Source organism: Phoenix dactylifera, chromosome 13 (genome assembly GCF_051530095.1).
Source record: "Phoenix dactylifera cultivar Ajwa chromosome 13, Ajwa_hap1_PhDact_Kaust_v1.1, whole genome shotgun sequence".
Lineage (NCBI taxonomy): Eukaryota > Viridiplantae > Streptophyta > Magnoliopsida > Arecales > Arecaceae > Phoenix > Phoenix dactylifera.
The window spans coordinates 15,279,045-15,299,760 of NC_143202.1; the positions used below are offsets into that span (position 1 = coordinate 15,279,045).

A 20,716-nucleotide genomic window follows, 5' to 3' on the forward strand; every position below is an offset into this window, starting at 1 on the left:
GTGGTCACATGTCAAAAGAAAGAGAAGTTCAACCATGAAGACCTCTCACATGTGGAAGAAATTCAGAGTTCAGATCCAGTTGAAATCCGTGACAGATTGAACACCATCTGGTATTTTAAAGATTTTGGGAGCTATAGAAGTCTGATTAAGTTGATTCAAATTTTGTTGGAAAGTAGACATCCGTAGCTTTCCAATGACTATAAGAACATAAAATTTGGAGATCAGATGACATTTGAGGAGTCTCCCGTACTTCATGCTGATGTTGGTACCCGAGAAGGATTCCACCTAGATTCCAACTCATGGCATGCGGCTGAATTCCTTTTGATGGGTTTCAATCCACATGCCATAGATATGGATCTTAGGTGTTTAGGCTTAGGTGTCAAGATATTTGATTGGTCAATTAGAAGATTTGAATTTTAAAAGAGTCCTCATGTGATTAGGAGTTCAATTTAAAATTCTGTGTAGTCCTTATCCTTTGCCAACCTTTCTTTCTATATAAAGGAGGGTATGATGAATGAAGTTAGTTTTGGATTTCGAAATTTTTATTTGTTTATGTGAAGAGAGGCTACTCCTCTTGCTGGTGCGATGCCAAGGGGCTGAGGGAAGGTGGGACGCCTCCCTTCATGCAATTTGAAATTGGGTTAGTTTTGGATGAGATTTCCCTAACTAACTCAACCTTATCCTTATCCATTCTCTTTCTCCTCACGCCTCCACCCTTTGTGTGCGCCTCCTTGTGTGCCACATCAGCCTCCCAGCCGTATTCCTCATGCCACAACCCCTTCCCACGTCCTCCCTTGAGTCCTAAACCCAATAGAACTCTAAATAACCCAAGCCGGCCAACCCATTAGGTGCAAACCAATTTCAGCCGCCCACTCAATTGGATGCCCAATTCTAGTCACTTGGTTGAATCCCACGAACCCAATCTCACCCATCCAGCAACCCCTCTTCTTCCTCCTTCCTTCCACCACAAAGAACCCTAGCCTCCATTGCCATTGCTTAGAAAAAAAAAAAGAAGAAAGATTCAGCCATTCTCAAAGAAGAAAAAATCTGCAGCCCACCCCGTTCTGCGTCAGGTTCGACCTAGGGTTAGAATCAAGCATGGTCTACTTAGAGTTAATTGATCAAATCTAATTAAGTAGTAACTAGATTAGGTCAAAGAAACTTTAGATCAAATACAATAGTTGTAGTTGATCAAATTCCATATCTTTGATTAGACCAAGATGTAACTTGATTGAGGCTCAAAGGTTGAGCCCGAGTCTTTTTTTGGATAAAGGTAAGTGTGTATATATCCAAATTGAAGAAATGACGTACAAATGCACAGGGGCATACCCTAGATATCAAAGGCTAGGAGGGCATATCCCTCTAGCCACAACAACTAACTACAAAGCTTGTAAGAACAAAATGACGAGAGTGTCAAAAGATATCATCAGAGAATCTCCACCAACTGTGAAGCCATCTATTAGCAGGAGATGAAATCACACCCCATGTGAGATTAATCCGAGTCACAATGCAAAAAGTAATCTCTCTCAGAAGAACACACTCATGTGTAGGGCCATCGCCATGCAAACGAGCATTACGTTTTCTTCAAATGTAGTAGACCGCAGCTGCCACCATAAGCTTTGTAGTTCGACCCTAGAGTGAACGACCATCCATGTGAGAAAGCCAAGAGATCGTATCCGTCCATCTATGCGAGGCCCATGGAATATTACACTTGGCACAAAGAACGGACCAGATGCACTGAGAGAATGGGCACTCAAAAAATAAATGATCCACATCCTCATGCCCACCCCCACACAAAACACATTGGGCGATCTGAATAATGCCAAAGTGTATAAGCTTAGCTTGAGTATACAAGGCATCCCGGATGGCTAACCAAAGAATAAAGGACATCCTTGGAATAGCTTGGCTATGCCAAACAAGCTTCCACCAGTCCACTCTACTATGACACGGGCGCAACGACTCCCAAACACCACAAATAGAGAAGGAACCTTTCGGAGCATCAATATACTGCAAGACATCCGGCCTTCTGCTATCTGGTCGAAATGAAGTAGGAGTACTACTAATGAGCTCAAGCCATGTAGGGGAGCGAGAGATAGGCCAGTGCCACTCCTGGCCGTCAATAATAGCCTCCACCTTAGCATTCTGTCCAAGGCCAGAATCATAGATAAACCTTTCCCCAAACACCTCAATAAGAGGACCAAAGGGATGCCAATGGTCAAACCAAAGTGAAATACTACTCTCATTGCCCACTCGATATCTCATCTTCTATCAGACAAGGATGCGAAGAATAAGAATCTTCTGCCAACTCTAAGAGCAATCCCTGGGGCATTTAAATGTGTGTTCATCATGTTCAATCTTCAGATTTAACCTCTTTGCCGTAGCTAGGTCCGCAAAGAAGTCAGTGGCACCCGTATCAATGAGTGCCTGGAAGGTGTGACCACCAATGCAGATAGGTGCATAGAGCAAACCTCGTGGCCCCTTGGCCTTCAGGGCATTGAGACTGAGTAAGCCCATCCTTTGGTCGGTCTCTTGCTTCTCCTCCACCGCCATAGATGCTATCTTGCCCCTCAATGGACAGTCCTTCACCTTGTGCGGTCCATTGCAAATATAGCATGAGATGGTGTCGGTACCTTGCGCCACCCCTTTGCCCTTCGCTTGGAAAGCCCCTCCACTCGAGGAGCCCGGATTCGAGCCTTTTGTACCTCCCTTGTGACCTGATTTCGCTCCTCAACGTTTGCCCTGTTTCGATGCTTGGGCTTTGGGAGCTATGGGTTGAGTCTTGAACTCGATGAGAGCCTCCACTTGATCTATCGCCTCATTCAAACTCTGGACTCCTCTTCGCTGCAATTCCATCTTGGCCCACGGTTTGAGTCCGTCAAGGAAAGTGAAGAGAGAGTCCTCGTTGCTGAGGCCTAGTACCTCCAACAATAATTCGCTGAACTCTTGCACATACTCACGCACATCGCCCTTTTGTGTGAGTCGCCGTAGTCGTGCTCGAGCATCATCCTTTGCAAATGCGGGGAAGAATTGCTTCCGAAGTTCAGTTTGGAACTGTGCCCAAGTAGTGATTGGAACAGCCCCTCGCTTCACATCGTCAGCCCGATGTTGCCACCAAAGCATCGCCACATCCCTCAGGAACATGGCCATCGTGCTCACCTTCATGGCTTCCACCCTTACGCCAGTGACCTGCAGGTATTGTTCCATGGCAAAAAGAAAGTTATCCACCTCCTTCGTGGACCGCCGTCCGCAAAACTCCTGTGGCTTGGGAACATCAAGCTTGTGCAGGGGGCGCGTAGCCTCTCTGTGACCTCCATTGTTAATGGGGAAGAGGATACGCCTGTGGTGGTACTCTCCTTTAAAAGGTCAACCACCTGATTTTGGAGAGCCTTCACCATGGTCTCCAACTCCTCGTTACGCCGCAGCACTTCCTTATAGCACCGCTCCATGTCGAAGGAAATCTGGTTCAGCTGAGCGGCGATCTCATCTCGGAGGGTTGCGTCCCTACCCTCAAGGTCCTCCATCCGCCCTTCAACCTCAGCTATTTGGGCCTCACACCTCCATAATCCATGCAGGGGAGTAGTATTTCACTTTGGTTTGACCATTGGCATCCCCTTGGTCCTCTTATTGAGGTGTTTGGGGAAAGGTTTATCTATGATTCTGGCCTTGGGCAGAATGCCAAGGTGGAGGCTATTATTGATGGCCAGGAGTGGCACTGGCCTATCTCTCGCTCCCCTGCATGGCTTGAGCTCATTAGTAGTACTCCTACTTCATTCCAACCAGATAGCAGAAGGCCGGATGTCTTGCAGTGGATTGATGCTCCGAAGGGTTCCTTCTCTGTTCGTGGTGTTTGGGAGTCGTTGCGCTCGCATCATAGTAGAGTGGACTAGTGGAAGCTTGTTTGGCATAGCCAGGCTATTCCAAGGATGTCCTTTATTCTTTGGTTAGCCATCCGAGATGCCTTGTATACTCAAGCTAAGCTTATACACTTTGGCATTATTCAGATCGCCCAATGTGTTTTGTGTGGGGGTGGGCATGAGGATGTGGATCATTTATTTTTTGAGTGCCCGTTCTCTCAGTGCATCTGGTCCGTTCTTTGTGCCAAGTGTAATATTCTGTGGGCCTCGCATAGATGGACGGATACGATCTCTTGGCTTTCTCACATGGATGGTCGTTCACTCTAGGGTCGAACTACAAAGCTTATGGTGGCAGCTGCGGTCTACTACATTTGAAGAAAACGTAATGCTCGTTTGCATGGCGATGGCCCTACACATGAGTGTGTTCTTCTGAGAGAGATTACTTTTTGCATTGTGACTCGGATTAATCTCACATAGGGTGTGATTTCATCTCCTGCTAATAGATGGCTTCACAGTTGGTGGAGATTCTCTGATGATATCTTTTGACACTCTCGTCATTTTGTTCTTACAAGCTTTGTAGTTAGTTGTTGTGGCTAGAGGGATATGCCCTCCTAGCCTTTGATATCTAGGGTATGCCCCTGTGCATTTGTATGTCATTTCTTCAATTTGGATATATACACACTTACCTTTATCCAAAAAAAGACTCGGGCTCAACCTCTGAGCCTCAATCAAGTTACATCTTGGTCTAATCAAAGATATGGAATTTGATCAACTACAACTATTGTATTTGATCTAAAGTTTCTTTGACCTAATCTAGTTACTACTTAATTAGATTTGATCAATTAACTCTAAGTAGACCATGCTTGATTCTAACCCTAGGTCGAACCCAATCTTAAGAACTTGATTTGAGCTAACCCAAATGTCCCAAGAATTATGTAATGTCATTGAATTGAGTTCACAATTCTAGATCTAAGTTTTTATATCACTTAATTCTTAATTAAGTGTAAGCTTATGAAAATTTCAGATCATTGCATATTCTTTTAATTACATATTAATTACAAAGTTTCAGTTCTTAAAACTTATTTTCAGATCTGAGATTTGCAATTAATCATGTTTATTTCAGATTTAATTTACGTTCTCTCAGTGCATCATAGTAGAGTGGACTAGTGGAAGCTTGTTTGGCATAGCCAGGCTATTCCAAGGATGTCCTTTATTCTTTGGTTAGCCATCCGAGATGCCTTGTATACTCAAGCTAAGCTTATACACTTTGGCATTATTCAGGTCGCCCAATGTGTTTTGTGTGGGGGTGGGCATGAGGAGGTGGATCATTTATTTTTTGAGTGCCCGTTCTCTCAGCGCATTTGGTTCGTTCTTTGTGCCAAGTGTAATATTCCGTGGGCCTCGCGTAGATGGATGGATACGATCTCTTAGCTTTCTCACATGGATGGTCGTTCACTCTTGGGTCGAACTGTAAAGCTTATGGTGGCAGCTGCGGTCTACTACATTTGGAGGGAACATAATGCTCGTTTGCTTGGCGATGGCCCTACACATGAGTGTATTCTTCTGAGAAAGATTACTTTTTTGTATTGTGACTCGGATTAATCTCACACAGGGTGTGATTCCATCTCCTGCTAATAGATGGCTTCACAGTTCGTGGGGATTCTCTGATAATATCTTTTGACGCTCTCGTCATTTTGTTCTTACAAGCTTTGTAGTTAGTTGTTGTGGCTAGAGGGGTATGCCCTCCTAGCTTTTGATTTTTGGGGTATGCCCCTATGCATTTGTACGTCATTTCTTCAATTTGGATATATATATACTTACCTTTATCAAAAAAAAAAACAACTCAAGAGGAGGGGTGGTACACATGCACCCCATAATTCGAGTTTTTCCCCATGGAAACCGAGTCATGTGAAGAAAGAGGAGAAACCAGCTGCAAAACCCAAATTCGAGCCAAAACAAGAGACAACCAACCATGGCACTCAAGGTAAATCTGACCCTTCCACTTCTCGAAACCGTGACATTAAGTGTTTTAAATGTCAAGGTGAATTCGAGCCCAAACAAAAGAGTCATGGTGATAAGGGGTAATGGAGAGATCGAAACCGACGATGAGTCCGATACCGACTCTATGCCACCATTGGAGGACGTGGATGATGAAGAATATGCGGTTCAAGGTGAATTGTTGACGTCAAGAAGACTCCTAAGCTTGCAAGCAAAAGAAGTTGAAGAAGTGTAGCGGGAGAACATCTTTCATACTAGATGCTATGTCAAAGACAAGGTATATAGTATGATTGTTGATGGAGGAAGTTGTACTAATGTTGCAAGCACAACCTTGGTGGAGAAATTAGGACTGCCCATACTGAAACATCCTAGGCCGTACAAGTTACAATGGCAGAATGATAGTGGCGAGGTAAAGGTGAATAAGCATGTTTTGGTTTCATTCCGTATCGAAAAATATGAAGATGAAATTTTGTGTGATGTAGTTTCGATGCAAGCTGGACATTTACTATTAGGCCGACCGTGGCAATTCGATCGGAGAGTTAAGCATGATGGCTTCACCAACAAATACTCGTTCGTGCTCAACCAAAAACCCATCACTCTTGTACCGATGACACTGAAATAGGCTTATGACGATCAAGTGATGTTGCAAAAAGAGAGTGATCAAAAGAAAGAGAGTGAGCAAAAGAAAAAGAGTGAAAATCGGAGAGTGGCCGAGCAAAATGAGAGAGAAAAAGAAAATCAAAATTCAGCCATTGAGAGAAATTCAAAGAAAAAACAAAAGAATTTCTATGCAAAAGTGAGTGAGATTAAGCGAGCAATGTTTTCAAATCAGCCGATGATTGTACTTTTGTACAAAGAGGCATTTTTAAACACTAATGAACTTGACCCTGCTTTGCCCAGTTTTGTTGTTTCTCTTTTGCAGGAATTTGACGATGTCTTTCTCGAGGAAACACCACATGGATTACCACCAATTCGAGGGATTGAACATCAAATTGACTTTGTTCCCGGTGCGACAATTCCAAACCGACCAGCCTATAGGAGCAATCTCGAGGAGACAAAGGAGCTTCAACGGCAGGTAAGTGAGTTGTTGGAGAAGGGGTACGTGAGGGAGAGCATGAGTCCGTGCGCCGTTCCAGTTTTACTTGTACTTAAGAAGGATGGGACATGGAGAATGTGCGTTGATTGCCGAGCCATCAACAACATAACGGTACAGTATCGTCATCCTATTCCTCGCTTAGATGACATGTTAGATGAGTTGCATGGTTCTTGTGTGCTCTCTAAGATTGATTTAAAGAGTGGTTATCATCAGATTAGAATGAAAGAAGGAGATGAATGGAAAACTGCTTTTAAAACAAAATATGGTTTGTATGAATGGTTACTTATGCCTTTTGGTTTGACTAATGCACCAGCACTTTTATGAGACTTATGAATCATGTTTTCCATATATTTATAGGCAGGTTTGTTGTTGTCTATTTTGATGATATACTCATTTATAGCAAAAACTTGGATGATCATGTCGTACATTTGAAATCGGTTTTAGATGTGCTTAGGAAAGAAAAGTTATTTGCTAACATGAAGAAGTGTACTTTTTGCACTGATAAGCTTGTATTTCTGGGATTTGTTGTTAGTGCACAAGGCTTACAGGTTGATGAAGAGAAGGTATGAGCAATCCAAGAGTGGCCGTGTCCCACAAGTGTAGGCAATGTTCGTAGTTTTCATGAACTTGCTAGTTTTTACCGGCGGTTTGTGAAGGACTTTGGTAGCATAGCTGCACCACTTACCGAAGTGATCAAGAAGAACGTTGGATTTAGATGGGGAGAAGAACAAGAGAAGGCATTTCAGCTAATCAAAGAGAAGCTAACCAACGCCCCCTTATTGTCTTTACCTAACTTTTCTAAAATGTTTGAGATTGAATGTGATGCTTCAGGTATTGGGATAGGCACAGTTCTTATGCAAGAGGGACGACCAATTGCTTACTTCAGCGAGAAATTAAGCGGGGCAGCTTTAAACTACCCGACTTATGACAAGGAGTTGTATGTATTGGTTCGAGCTTTGGAGACATGGCAGCACTACCTATAGCCTAAGGAGTTCGTGATTCACACCGATCATGAGTCCTTAAAACACTTGAAGGGCCAACAAAAGCTAAATAAAAGGCATGCTCGTTGGGTAGAGTTCATTGAGACGTTTCCATATGTCATCCGGTATAAGCAAGGTAAGGAGAATGTGGTCATCGATGCACTTTCTCGCAGGTATGCATTCTACACTTGATGCAAAATTGCTTGGATTTGAACACATTAAAAGTTTATACATTGATGACCATGAATTTTGTGAAGACTACCATGCTTGTGAGAAAAACGCTTGTGGTAAGTTCTTTAGACATGATGGGTTCTTGTTTCGAGAAAATAAATTATGTGTGCCTAACAACACTTTGAGGGATTTGTTAGTGCAGGAATCCCATGGAGGGGGATTAATGGGATATTTTGGAGTAGTTAAGACCTTAGCTGTTTTGCAGGAACACTTCTATTGGCCACACATGAAACGAGATGTTAAGCGGATTTGTGGTATATGTGTTACATGTAGGCAAGCTAAATCCAGAGTGCAGCCCAATGGTTTGTATACTCCTTTGCCCATTCCTAGTGAGCCTTGGATCGATATGTCAATGGACTTTGTGTTAGGATTACCTAGGACTAAACGTGGAAGAGATTCGATTTTTGTGGTTGTGGATAGCTTTCTAAGATGGCACACTTTATTCCATGCCACAAAACGGATGATGCTTCGCATGTTGCTGATTTGCTCTTTAGAAAGATTGTGAGATTACATGGCATGCCTAGAACCATTGTTTTGGATAGAGATGCTAAGTTCTTGAGCTACTTTTGGAAGACTTTGTGGTGTAAGCTAGGTACCAAGCTTTTGTTTTCTACTAATTGTCACCCACAAACTGATGGTCAAACCGAAGTAGTGAATAGGACTTTGTCTACTTTGTTGAGGGCTATGATTAAAAAGAACATCAAAACATGGGAGGATTGTTTGCCACACGTTGGGTTTGCTTATAATCATGCTATTCATTCTGCTACTAAGTTTTCACCGTTTGAAATTGTTTATGGTTTTAATCCTTTGACTCCATTGGATTTATCTCCATTACCTGTTTTTGAGCGTGTTAATTTGGATAGAAAGAAAAAAAGCTGAATTTGTGAAGCAAATACATGAGAAGGCAAGGCTCAATATAGAGAGGAGAACAGAGCAATATGCAAAAAAAGCCAACAAAGGGCGACATAAGCTGATTTTTGAACCTGGAGATTGGGTTTGGTTGCATATGAGAAAAGAGAGATTTCTGGCGCAAAGACGTTCCAAACTACTTCCAAGAGGGGATGGTCCTTTCCAAGTTCTTTAGCGCATCAATGACAACGCTTACAAGCTAGATTTGCCCGGTGAATACAATGTTAGTGCTACTTTCACTATTACTGATTTGAGTCCTTTTGATGTAGGTGATGATTTGAGGGCAAATCCTTTTCAAGAGGAGGGGAATGATGCAAATAATGGCATGACTACAAAGGAACCCGTTCAAGTTCCAACTGGGCCGGTTACAAGAGCACGAGCTAAAGTGTTCAAGGAGGCATTAAATGGGCTGGTTAAAGAAGTTTGGGCTCAAGCAAATTTATGGAGGTTAGTGCTACTTTCACTATTACTGATTTGAGTCCTTTTGATGTAGGTGATGATTTGAGGGCAAATCCTTTTCAAGAGGAGGGGAATGATGCAAATAATGGCATGACTACAAAGGAACCCGTTCAAGTTCCAACTGGGCCGGTTACAAGAGCACGAGCTAAAGTGTTCAAGGAGGCATTAAATGGGCTGGTTAAGAAGTTTGGGCTCAAGCAAATTTATGGAGGTCCATTGAAGGTGATGAACATGTTCCACAAGGCTGGAATTCCATAATTCAAGCTGTGGAATAATCCGGAAGAAATCCTTATAGATTGCAGCACAATTAGCGTGTTATTGGGGCTTAGTTTCCATCCTTGGTTGCTTTCCCGTTTTGACTCATCAAGGAGAATAAGTGGCTGCAATTTTAAGCAACCTTTTCAAGACAGCTCATTTACTTTCCTTATTTGATATTTTAGGTTCATAATTTCGGTTTTGTAAGAAGAAAGGAATCAGAAAATTCCTTGTTTTCTTTTTAGTTGTTTAGGTGAATTTAAGGCAGCCTATTTTGGGGTTTTCTTTTTTTGCAGCTGCAAATTCGTGGACCTTTTGTATTTAAAAAGCCTTTGGCTTATTCGAAGGAGGCAGATCATATTTTTTCAAAAAATTGGTGAGTTTTTTTACTCTCTTTGGTTCTTTGAAGGACTATTCAAACTTATCGAAATTTTCCGTGGCTCATCGACTTATCAAGCGGATTCCCACTACCGTTCGTGGCGTCTTTCTTTTACAAAGGTTCTTGTTTCGCATTAAACAACGGGTTGAGGTCAAATATACCAAGGTTCTTGTTTTTGTTGAAACAACGGGTCGAGGTCTCCCAACCAAACCGTGGGCGTTCTTGGGTTTCCCTATTGTTTGACAGGTCTCGTTATTCTTGACGGAGTTCGCATCAGCTCTTCTAGCGGAAGTGTGTTGAGGTCTTTAGCTTCTTGGATGGCTGTCACTTTAGCTTTCCATGTGTAAGGCAGAGAACAAAGAACTTTCCTGGCAATATCACTGTTAGAATAAGTTTTTTCAAGGCTTTTCAAGCCATTAATGATGCATGTGATGGTTTCAGATGGTTCCATTTTAAACAATTCATATTTATATACAAGTATGTTGATTTTAGATTCCTTCACTTGGTTGGTACTCTCATGGGTAACCTTAAGTCTATCCCATATTTTCTTAGCAGAAGTACAGGTGGAAACCCTATTGAATTCATTTGCATCTAAGGCACAATAAAGTACATTCATTGCCTTAACATTTAGTTGGGCCCTTTTTCTATCATTATCATCCCAATCTTTTTCAAGCTTGAGAATTGCAATATTATCTATAATGTGTGCGGAAATATGTGGTCCATTGAACAACGGTGGCCTATTGGTAGACTGCCCTTCACTCAGGGTAGATCTAAAATGAGTTGCCATTTAATCTTTTGCTCAAATAGATTGGATCAATAATCATTATTAAAGCACCTGCTCTGATACCACTTGTTGCCCAGAAGACAACCCAAGAGGGAGGGTGAATTGGGTTCTGTTTAAAATTAGATTCTTTAAATTTATCTATTGAGGATTATGAAAGCTTTCTTGATTTTAAACAAATGTTATTAAGTAATCTATAAGAAAGTAGTAAAGAAGTAAAGCTGGATAAACCACAACACAAATACAAGATTTTTAAAGTGGTTTGGAGCCAACCCTACTCCTACACCCACTCCTCAAGCTTTCCTTGGGAGTTCACTATAATCTTAAGATTACAGCTCGATTATTTTACAAGCTCACAACCCAAATTGTTGTTTTCATAGGATCACAATGAACCTGGTTGGCTTTGTTAGCATCACTCATATGCCATGAAAATTTCGAAATAATTTTCAGATTGCAGCGGAAAAACATATGCGGGATCCGTTCATCGCATGAACGTATTTTAAAACCTTTCATTTGTAGATAGATTAGAATTAAATTATTTTAAACCATTTTAAAATCATTAAGAAGATCAGATCTTCACCTTGTGCGGGTAGATGGTCTCCGCAAATCTAATTTACGTGGTATTTGATCAAAGCTCAGTGGAAGCCGCACACGCGTTCGGCCTCTACGGGTATCCACACGAAGTAATGAGTCGATCAAAGCCTTTGGATCTTCCCAGGGTGCTAGCTCCCTTGCAGAGAAGGCTATGGATGGCTGATATCCTCCCTTTCAATCAACTCTTGAATGCCTAAGGGAGGAGGAAGAAGAAGGATGGATCAAAGGAACAAGAACAAAGCCCTGCAGCCTTTTTCTTTTTCTTCCTTTTGGAACCAAGATGAAAAAGGAAGAGGGCGTCTTAGGCTTTTCTTTTTCTTCTCTTGATTGTGGCTCAAAGGAGGAAGATGGATGAGGGTGCTCACGGCTGGAATGAGGAGAAAAACATGAATAGTGGCCGAAATCCCACGCTCCTTTTGAAGTATTAAGGGATAAAGATGAGTTCTTATTTTTTAGGAACTCATTCTTATCCCTTTAGATGGCAACCAAGGAGGGGCGTAGCCCCCTCCTTTTCTTCTCATGCAAGTCCCAATTCTAGTAAACTTTGCCCAATTTATTTAACTTCCAATGTATAATTTAGAATTATAAAGATCATGAGGTTATAACATTTTCACCTGTGTTTGTTATAGAATTGTATCGGCCCACACAATAACTACCTTAACATCTAAAATCCTGCGGCGATTGAGCTCCTCAAGCTACTCCAGATCCACAAGCAAAGCCCGGATCTTTGTGTTCCTGCTTTTGTTATTTCCTTCCCTTTAAATTGTTTCTAGAAAAATTAAGGTTTATGTTTCCTTTTCCCTTTCTTTGCTTTTCATAAGGCCAATTCTCAGAAGGCTACCAATTGGATTCACCAGATCACTGTGAACTTTTCATTCCATTGTTTGTATTCTGAAAATTACCTATTCCACAGAAGGTTATGTTATCACAACAAAGTCCTTGCGGCAGAAAACTTGGCAAAGAAGGTGATAAGAGGGGGGCGGGGCAAAGCCTTGGCCCCTGAGCTGTAGCAACAGAGAGAACTGATCACTTGATGCTTAGGTGTGAGTATGCAAAGAGATTATGGCACCTTCTACTATAGAAGCTCAATGTATCACAACCCCCTTCTCAATACCAAGAGCTCTGGAACAGATGGAGGGCAAAGAACATTGGGAAAACCCTGACACCAGCGCTTGAAAGTCTAGCTGCTGGAGCATCTGGAAAGAAAAGAATAGCAGGATTTTTAAGTTCCCAGTGAATTCGGCAAACGAGACTGCAAAACAAGCAGCGTCTTTTGTTCCAAAACTAGACTTCCATTGCCGATGGTGAAGAGCTCAGGTTGGTGGCCTCAACGCTGGACTACCTCCGCATATCCAATATCAACTAGCATTTGACCATGAAAAGACTCAACCACGCATTGTCTCCTCTAAGAAGGGTGGAAAAACGTTGGGCAAAAGCGAATATGGTATTTACGTTGGGGAAGTGCCTCTCTTCTTTCATATTATCTCCACAAAAAAAAAGTTATCTGTTGCAACATTCTGTTTGTAATCATGACAATGCATGTTAGGACATAATTGCAGTTAGCATCACTTGAAACAATACAGGATAGCCATCCAATGAGGACAGGCCCAACACATGAAACCATGTTGTATATACAGAAAGCAATCAAAAGAATAAATAAAACTTTCACACAATGGTTCATGAACAGCGATAGCTCAAATCTGCCGAGCAGCACCTTGATAGTTTGAACAGCTCCTTAACACCATCAATAATAATGATGCAGATACGCATGTTTGGCTCCTTTTCATGCCTTGTATGCAATAGCAAAATTGATCATAAATAGTCCCAATCCCCTTAGTATTGATACAAACCGCGAACAAGTATCTGTCAATGACTTCTGCAGATCACTCATGCCTCTTCACATTCTTTCACGTAACGATCAACTGCAGGATCATAGGCTGCAGCAACTCGCAGGTACTTAGAAGCTTCGGACTTCTCGCCTTCTTGAAATAGAGTGCTGCATGACAATATTTAGTAAGATAACCAGGCAACGATGGTCAATCAGATGAAACTAATTTAAGAGTCCAAAACATGAAATGCTAGCAGAAAGTACAAATACTATGTGAAAACTCTTCAGGTATCTACCTTCCTAACATCACCAATCCTCTATAGTAGCAGGCTTTGTCCATAGGGCCATCTGGCTCCTTCAACTCTGCTAGTCTTTTCAAGTGCTCGATCCCCATTGATTTATCTCCCTGCAAACACATGGCATCTCGTTGATCGGTAATGCATGTAGAGTGCATGAAACTCAAATGACACTGCTTGATTTACCTGCCATATATGTGAAACACCTGCCCCGAAATATGCAAGAACTCGAAGAGCATCCTCCTCCTCTTGAATCTATCAGCAAACAAGTTAGAGATTAGATGCCATGAGATGTTTTGTTTAAGATCCATGAACGGTAAGTACAGATTTTTATCAGCATTTTACATGAAAACTTAAGGGTATATTATGCAACAGCAACAGCAAATGAAGAGACCTTTGAGATTGCACGTTCAAAATGTTCAGCTGCTTCCAAAAATAATCCTTTAGAGCACAGAATTTGCCCCATTGCTATCCAAGCTCTCACCAGTTCAGGATTCTTGTCAGTTGCCATTCTGTCTACAAAGGCTCTATTAACTAGATATAATTCGGTAAAATCAGCACAAGAAAAATATTCACTCATTGCCCTGGGTAAAAAATTTAAATAAATTGATAAAGTTCTGTTACCGTAGCAATGGAAGAGCCTTATCTTGCTGGCCTGCTGCCAAGTTATCAAGAGCAAGCTATAAAAATCCAGAAAAATAATTATTATGTGGCAGAAACAGTAACAGCCCAACACCCAGAAGAAATATCTTTATTATATATTCTCTACTCACATCAAGCAATTTCTCAGGAGATGAAGTTTCTGCAGAGATTGCATGCTCCAATAGACCACTCTTCTCATGCAAAACATTCTCGCTAGAAATTTTATCCCTCATCTGAACCTTTTGTTCTGGCAATCCCAACTTCATCCGGATGTACGGATTTCTGAAGGATAATTGCTGCAACATTTAATGCTCAAAAAATGATAAGAGGGTCAACATAAAAAATCTAGATTGCATGGATTTTAGAATTCAAAACAAATACTCAATGAAAGGCTCAAAAACTATAAAAAGAGATTTTAACAAGGCCAAGATGAGAAGCAGAGATTAATATGCAAAGGAATCTGTTAATCAAAAGTTTTGTCCTGCCATGAGAATATAAATAACAAGACTAAATTACAAAATATAACAATGAACAATTGTTAATTTTTGGGAATTCCAATAATGCTTTATAGCATCTGCAGAGCTGAGATATGTCTCATTAACCAGGAATACTGGAATAGCTTCTCACATGGTCAGACAGCAAGCTTTTAAGAAAGCTTTGAAGATAATGCTAGTAGCTGAGGGGGCAATCATAAACTAGCTGAAGTCTTCCAGTACAATTACTTGAAAGGGAGATTTAGAGTAGCTTTAATAGCTACTTAATAAGTGAAGATCTGTTTCAAACCATAATGTAGCAGTTGATGAAACCAAATATAATATTTTATAGCCTGAACAAATGTTATCTAGATGTCAATTGTCCAAATTATCCACCCAGCATTGTCATGGGAATTAGCTGTTTTCTGAAATCTCTTACATCAATTATATCTACTATGAAGAAGAATGGTGTTGCCCAAGGTGACAAGCCAGGAGGGGGGGGGGGGGGGGGGATGAATTGGTTTCTCTAAATTCTTTGCACTTTTAATTTAGTTAATCGATGAATGAGTGAAATTTAGAAACAATACACAATGCAAACACACAAGAAGTATAGTGGTTCGGTGCTCTCCTAAGCACCTACGTCCACTCCCCAAGCGACCCCTTAGAAATTCACTATAATCCCGCGGATTACAGTTGGATTGTTTTCCGGGCTCACAATCCAAAAACCTTTACACTTTGGTTTTCCGGGATCACCAAAAACCTATGTTGGTTTTACGGGCTCACCAACGAACCTTTACAATTGGTTTTACGGGCTCACCAACAAACCTAGACCGTTGGTTTTACGGGCTCACCAACAAACCTTTACAATGTGATTAAAAGGAAAAGAAAGTTGAAACTCCTATATGAGCAAATATAACAATTATAAGCTACAAAGAAGAGTTTAGAATATAGTTATCGCTTGATGAGACTTCTCTCTTCTTTGTCAAGAATGCTTCACTCTTCAAGGATGGATGGAGCTCTTAATGTCTCTTGGAATCTACTCAACCACTTTCTTTTGACTCTTTGAATGAAGCACTTGGATGAAGAAGATTAGGGCACTTGTCTCTCTAGTGTAAACTTTGATATTTTGCAAAAGGATATTTTCTCTGATGAATAGTGTTCCTTTAAATAGTTTTCCTCATCCATTGGACAACCCCCATTGGTCAGATTTCAAAAACTAGCCGTTACTTGCTGTTGGAAGGACAAAAAGTACTTCTGCAGAACTAGCCGTTATGCTTCTGCCCGTGCTTGGGTCGACCCAATCTTTCCTAGGGTCGACTCAAACCACTGTTCATCAGACTTGGGGTCGACTCAACTTTCACTAGGGTCGACCCAACTTTCACTTGGGTCGACTCATGCAACATTGGGGTCGACCCTCTCAGGAAACACAGAACCTTGTATTTCAGCCTTCCTTCACTTGGGTCGACTCAAGGTTCAGTTGGGTCGACCCTCTCAGGGATTCCAGAGAACTGTTTTCTTGAGGCTTGAAGATGGGGTCGACTCAGCCTTTACTTGGTCGACCCAAGTACTGTTCATCCGTGCCATTTTTGCAGAAGTGTGCCAGATGGTTCCTTGATGTGCCGGAGTCGACTCATTCCATACTTTGCTGCAACTTAGGATTAGATTCATCCATATAATCAATGAAATATTCTTCAAGCAATTTTGAATATATGTCATGATGGTGCTACATACTCTTAACAATGAAAATTACTATTATCCACTTAAGAGTACGTTTTACTTGAACCTTTGCCGAATTAGAATTTAGAATTCACTATCCCTTTTCTATCGCAAATTTTATCTCAATATTAATCATTGAAATACATCTCGATCTCATTCTACTAATGTACCGAGAGTGACGGACTTAGTAATGACATATCATATTACCTTGTAATATTCAATTAGATATTCCTTCAATGGTTGTGTTAATCATCAAAATACCACTATCATCCTCAATCTCCCCCTTTTTGATGATTACAAAATATTGAGTATGAGCAGATTGTTACTTAAGTTAAAATCCGTTTTTAGAAGAGCTCAAATTGCTGAATTTCAGCTTTTCAAGTTTGAGAGTGAAGTCTCCCCCTTTTTCATCCAAATATTGCCAATTTGAACTTTTTGATTTACTCCCCTTTCTTTTATATTTGGTTAAAGATGAAACTTCAAAAATTTGAGATAAAACAAGAATTTCAGATTATGTATCGAGGTATGAGAAGTGCGTGCCAAATTCTGAAATTCGATTTCAATTTGAGACTTTAACCTTTTCATTGTTACATATTACTCCCCCTTAAGTGTATAATCTTTCCTATTATCATTTTCAATCTTGTTTATCAACTTATTTCTTTCCTTCTCCCCCTTTTTGTTATCATCAAATAGGTGCATGGCAATAGATAAGTAGACACAGTAAATAATAAACATTCAGATTTTACTGATCAAACATGGAACATTGTAGTATATTAACACCAAAAATACAATGTTTTTCAATCAAAGTGCAAAGTACATGATCAACACAAAATACATATGAGAACTAGATAAATCCTAGGCACTAATCAAGATGCTAACATCAGCCTAGGGGGTATCTAATGGCTGTGATCTAGTCCTCATCCTCCTAGCATAAGTAGCGAGGGGAGGTCGAGCCTGATAGGACTGAGTCTGGCATGGACCTCGCTGAGCTGGATGACTCTGTGCTGATACCTCTGACTCAGCTGCTCGGGGCACAGATTGACCATGAGCCTCTCTCTCTCTTCGTAATGCTCCTACCTGCTCTCTGAGATCGCTAATCTCAGCAGTCATGCTATCCATCCTGCTCCATATCCCATCAGAGAGAGTCCTCACTTGAGCTGATACAAGCTCAGTCATCCTACTCCAAAACTCCTCTATACATCCCGTAGGTGTGGATGACGAAGGTCCAGCCTCTGAAGGTGCTGTAGGATGATCCGCAGGCTCCTCATCCTCAGGGATGGGGTCTCCAATCTCTGGTGCATCACCCTCTGGTGCATGTATCCCAGCTCCTGCACGCACCCACTGCCCGTTCACCTTCTCATAACCCATGCGAATAAGGGATCGTGCAGTGTACGTGTCAGTAAATAGTAGATGCCTGGAGATCTCTCCCTCTACTGATATGTCATGCTGTCGGAAGACCAGGATGAGTATCATACCATAGGGCAAGGAGACTCTCGAATTGCATATTGCTTTTCTCATTTGTCTGATCATCATAGCTGGGAGGTTCAGGGGAATGCCCTGAATAACATGCTCCATAACAACTAGATCTCGCTCAGATATGAGATCAAATCTCCCACTCTTCGGAAACAGTATCCGACCTATGAAGTTATGTAATAACCTCATCTCAGCTGATAGAGAGCTAGCTACTAGATTTTCTGAATAATCAAAATCCTCTCTCTCAAAAATCAACTGTAGAGCTCTCAACTTACTCTCTGGTTTTTCCGGTGTAGCTCCTTCGCAGGGGAGATGAAGCAACTCACTCAAGCTTTCTTCTGAAACCCTAACCCTTACTCCTCGGACTTCAGATATAAGCCCTCCCATTCCAACTTTCAGGAAGGCATAGAACTCACGAACCAACCCAGGATAGATCACCACATCTAGGGAGCAAAGATACTCCCATCCTTGCCTTCGGATCCAATCACCCAACCGGAATGCTTCTTGATCCAAGAACTCGGAGTGGATCCTTCTTCCCGTGGTAACCGGTCTCCCTGCATATTTTGCAAGTTGGACTGAAGGAGAGGGAGGAGGAGGAGGCTCTACACGTGTCTCACCTTGTGGAGGCACTGTAGAAGACTCTCTAGCATTTCTTTCAACACGGGTTGTCTGTGAAACTCTCCCGGATCGCTTGGCTACGGCTCGCTTGGGTCCCATTCCTTCAAGATCTTGATCTAACGGCTTGGGGAAACTTCCTTCTACTGTTTGGAGATGATTGGAAGAGATTGAAGAGTGGAAAATGGGTTTTAGGAAGAGGACAAGATGAAACAGTGCCCTAATGTCGCTCACGGATCCCCCTTTTAAAAGTGGGGTCCCGTCGTTGGGTCGACCCCAGATTTTTCTTGGGTCGACTCAACGTTGGGTCGACCCCATTCTGGTTTGGGTCGACCCTAGCTCAGAAAATTTTCTTTCTCCTTTTCTTTTTAAAATTCTTCCTTTCCTCCAATCCTTACAAATTCTTACTGGGACAATGATACATGAGTAAGAAATCTATAGATGACTAGTTTGACTAATGTTTCATAGGTTTTTCGAAATGGGAGGAGAGTATCATGAGACTACTTGCTCCTTCTTATATCTCCTCAATCAAAGGGATCACATATACCTAATTCCCTTCTAAGCATGCAAAACATGTCTTCACTTAAAGGTTTTGTGAATATGTCAGCCAATTGTTTCTCGGTACACACATGCTCAATACATATATTTCCATTTTGAACATGATCTCTAATAAAATGATACATTATTTCAATATGTTTGGCTTTAGAGTGCTGAACTGGATTCTTGGTAAGGTTAATGGCACTAGTGTTATCACACATTATAGGAATGTTATCTAGTTTAATTCCATAGTCCTCTAGTTGTTGCTTGAGCCAAAGTACTTGAGCACAGCAACTGCCGGCAGCTATATATTCGGCTTCAGCTATTGACAATGCTACTGAATTCTGTTTTTTGCTAAACCAAGATACTAAGTTATTTCCTAAAAAATGACATGTTCCACTAGTGCTCTTCCTATCTAATTTGCAACCAGCAAAATCTGCATCAGAGTATGCAAGCAAATCTAGACAGGAGTCTCCTGAGTACCATAATCCTATGTTTGTAGTTCCTCTCAAATATCTAAGGAATCTTTTAACAGCACTTAGATGTGACTCCTTAGGATCTGATTGGTATCTGGCACAAATTCCCACACTAAACACTATGTCTGGCCTACTAGCAGTAAGGTAAAGCAAGGATCCAATTAAGCCTCTATAAAGCTTCATATCTATACTTTTCCCTTTTTCATCTTTGTTTAGTTTATCAGTGGGATTCATTGGGGTGCCTATTCCCTTGTGATTTTCATTCCCAAACTTCTTTAATATATCCTTTGTGTATTTAGTTTGATGAATGAAGATACCTTCCTTAGTTTGCTTGATTTGTAATCCGAGAAAAAAGTTTAGTTCTCCCATCATACTCATCTCGAATTCTCCTTGCATTAGATTAGCAAACTCTTTGCAAAGATTATCATTTGTGGCACCAAAGAATATGTCATCAACATATATTTGTACCACTAGCAGATTTTTGTCTTTCATTTTGAGAAAAAGTATTTTATCTACATTTCTCTACTGAAATCATTATTCAGTAGAAATTTGCTTAGTCGATCATACCAAGCCCTAGGTGCTTGTTTTAATCCATATAATGCCTTATGTAATCTAAACACATGATTTGCAATTCATGATTCTCAAAACCAGGAGGTTGCTCTACATATACTTCTTCCTCTATAAAACCATTTAAGAAGGCACTTTTTACATCCATTTGATACAATTTGAAATCCATGAAACATGCAAAAGCTAGAAGTAATCTAATTGCTTCTAATCTAGCCACGGGAGCAAATGTTTCCTCAAAATCTATCCCTTCTTCTTGATTGTATCCCTTAGCTACAAGTCTAGCTTTATTTCTTATGACTACCCCATTTTCATCTAATTTATTTCTGAAGATCCATTTTGTTCCAATTACAGAGTTATGCTTTGGTCTTTCAGTTAATGTCCATACATTACTTCTTTTGAATTGATTTAATTCTTCTTGCATAGCATTTATCCAATTGGTATCTTTTTCTGCTTCTTCATAAGTCTTAGGTTCCAATTGTGAAACAAAAGCAAGATAATCATTTAAATTTCTAAGAGAGGATCGAGTTCTTACCCCTTGAGATGGATCACCAATGATT

The 20,716-nt window shown here is 41.0% G+C and overlaps 1 protein-coding gene across 1 annotated transcript in view; it reads right to left on the minus strand.

Moving 5' to 3' along the window:
* Positions 1-12,983: 12,983 nt before the first annotated feature.
* LOC103698482 (ALBINO3-like protein 2, chloroplastic) overlaps positions 12,984-20,716 on the minus strand; it is an 81,346-nt gene continuing 73,613 nt past the window's right edge. The window contains exons 9-14 of the mRNA XM_039120089.3: positions 14,434-14,598; positions 14,285-14,340; positions 14,055-14,172; positions 13,847-13,915; positions 13,661-13,770; positions 12,984-13,532 (exon numbers count right to left, since the gene is read on the minus strand). Of these exons, the coding sequence (XP_038976017.2) occupies positions 13,424-13,532; positions 13,661-13,770; positions 13,847-13,915; positions 14,055-14,172; positions 14,285-14,340; positions 14,434-14,598 (627 nt within the window). The 3' untranslated portion in view covers positions 12,984-13,423. The remainder of the gene's footprint in view (positions 13,533-13,660; positions 13,771-13,846; positions 13,916-14,054; positions 14,173-14,284; positions 14,341-14,433; positions 14,599-20,716) is intronic.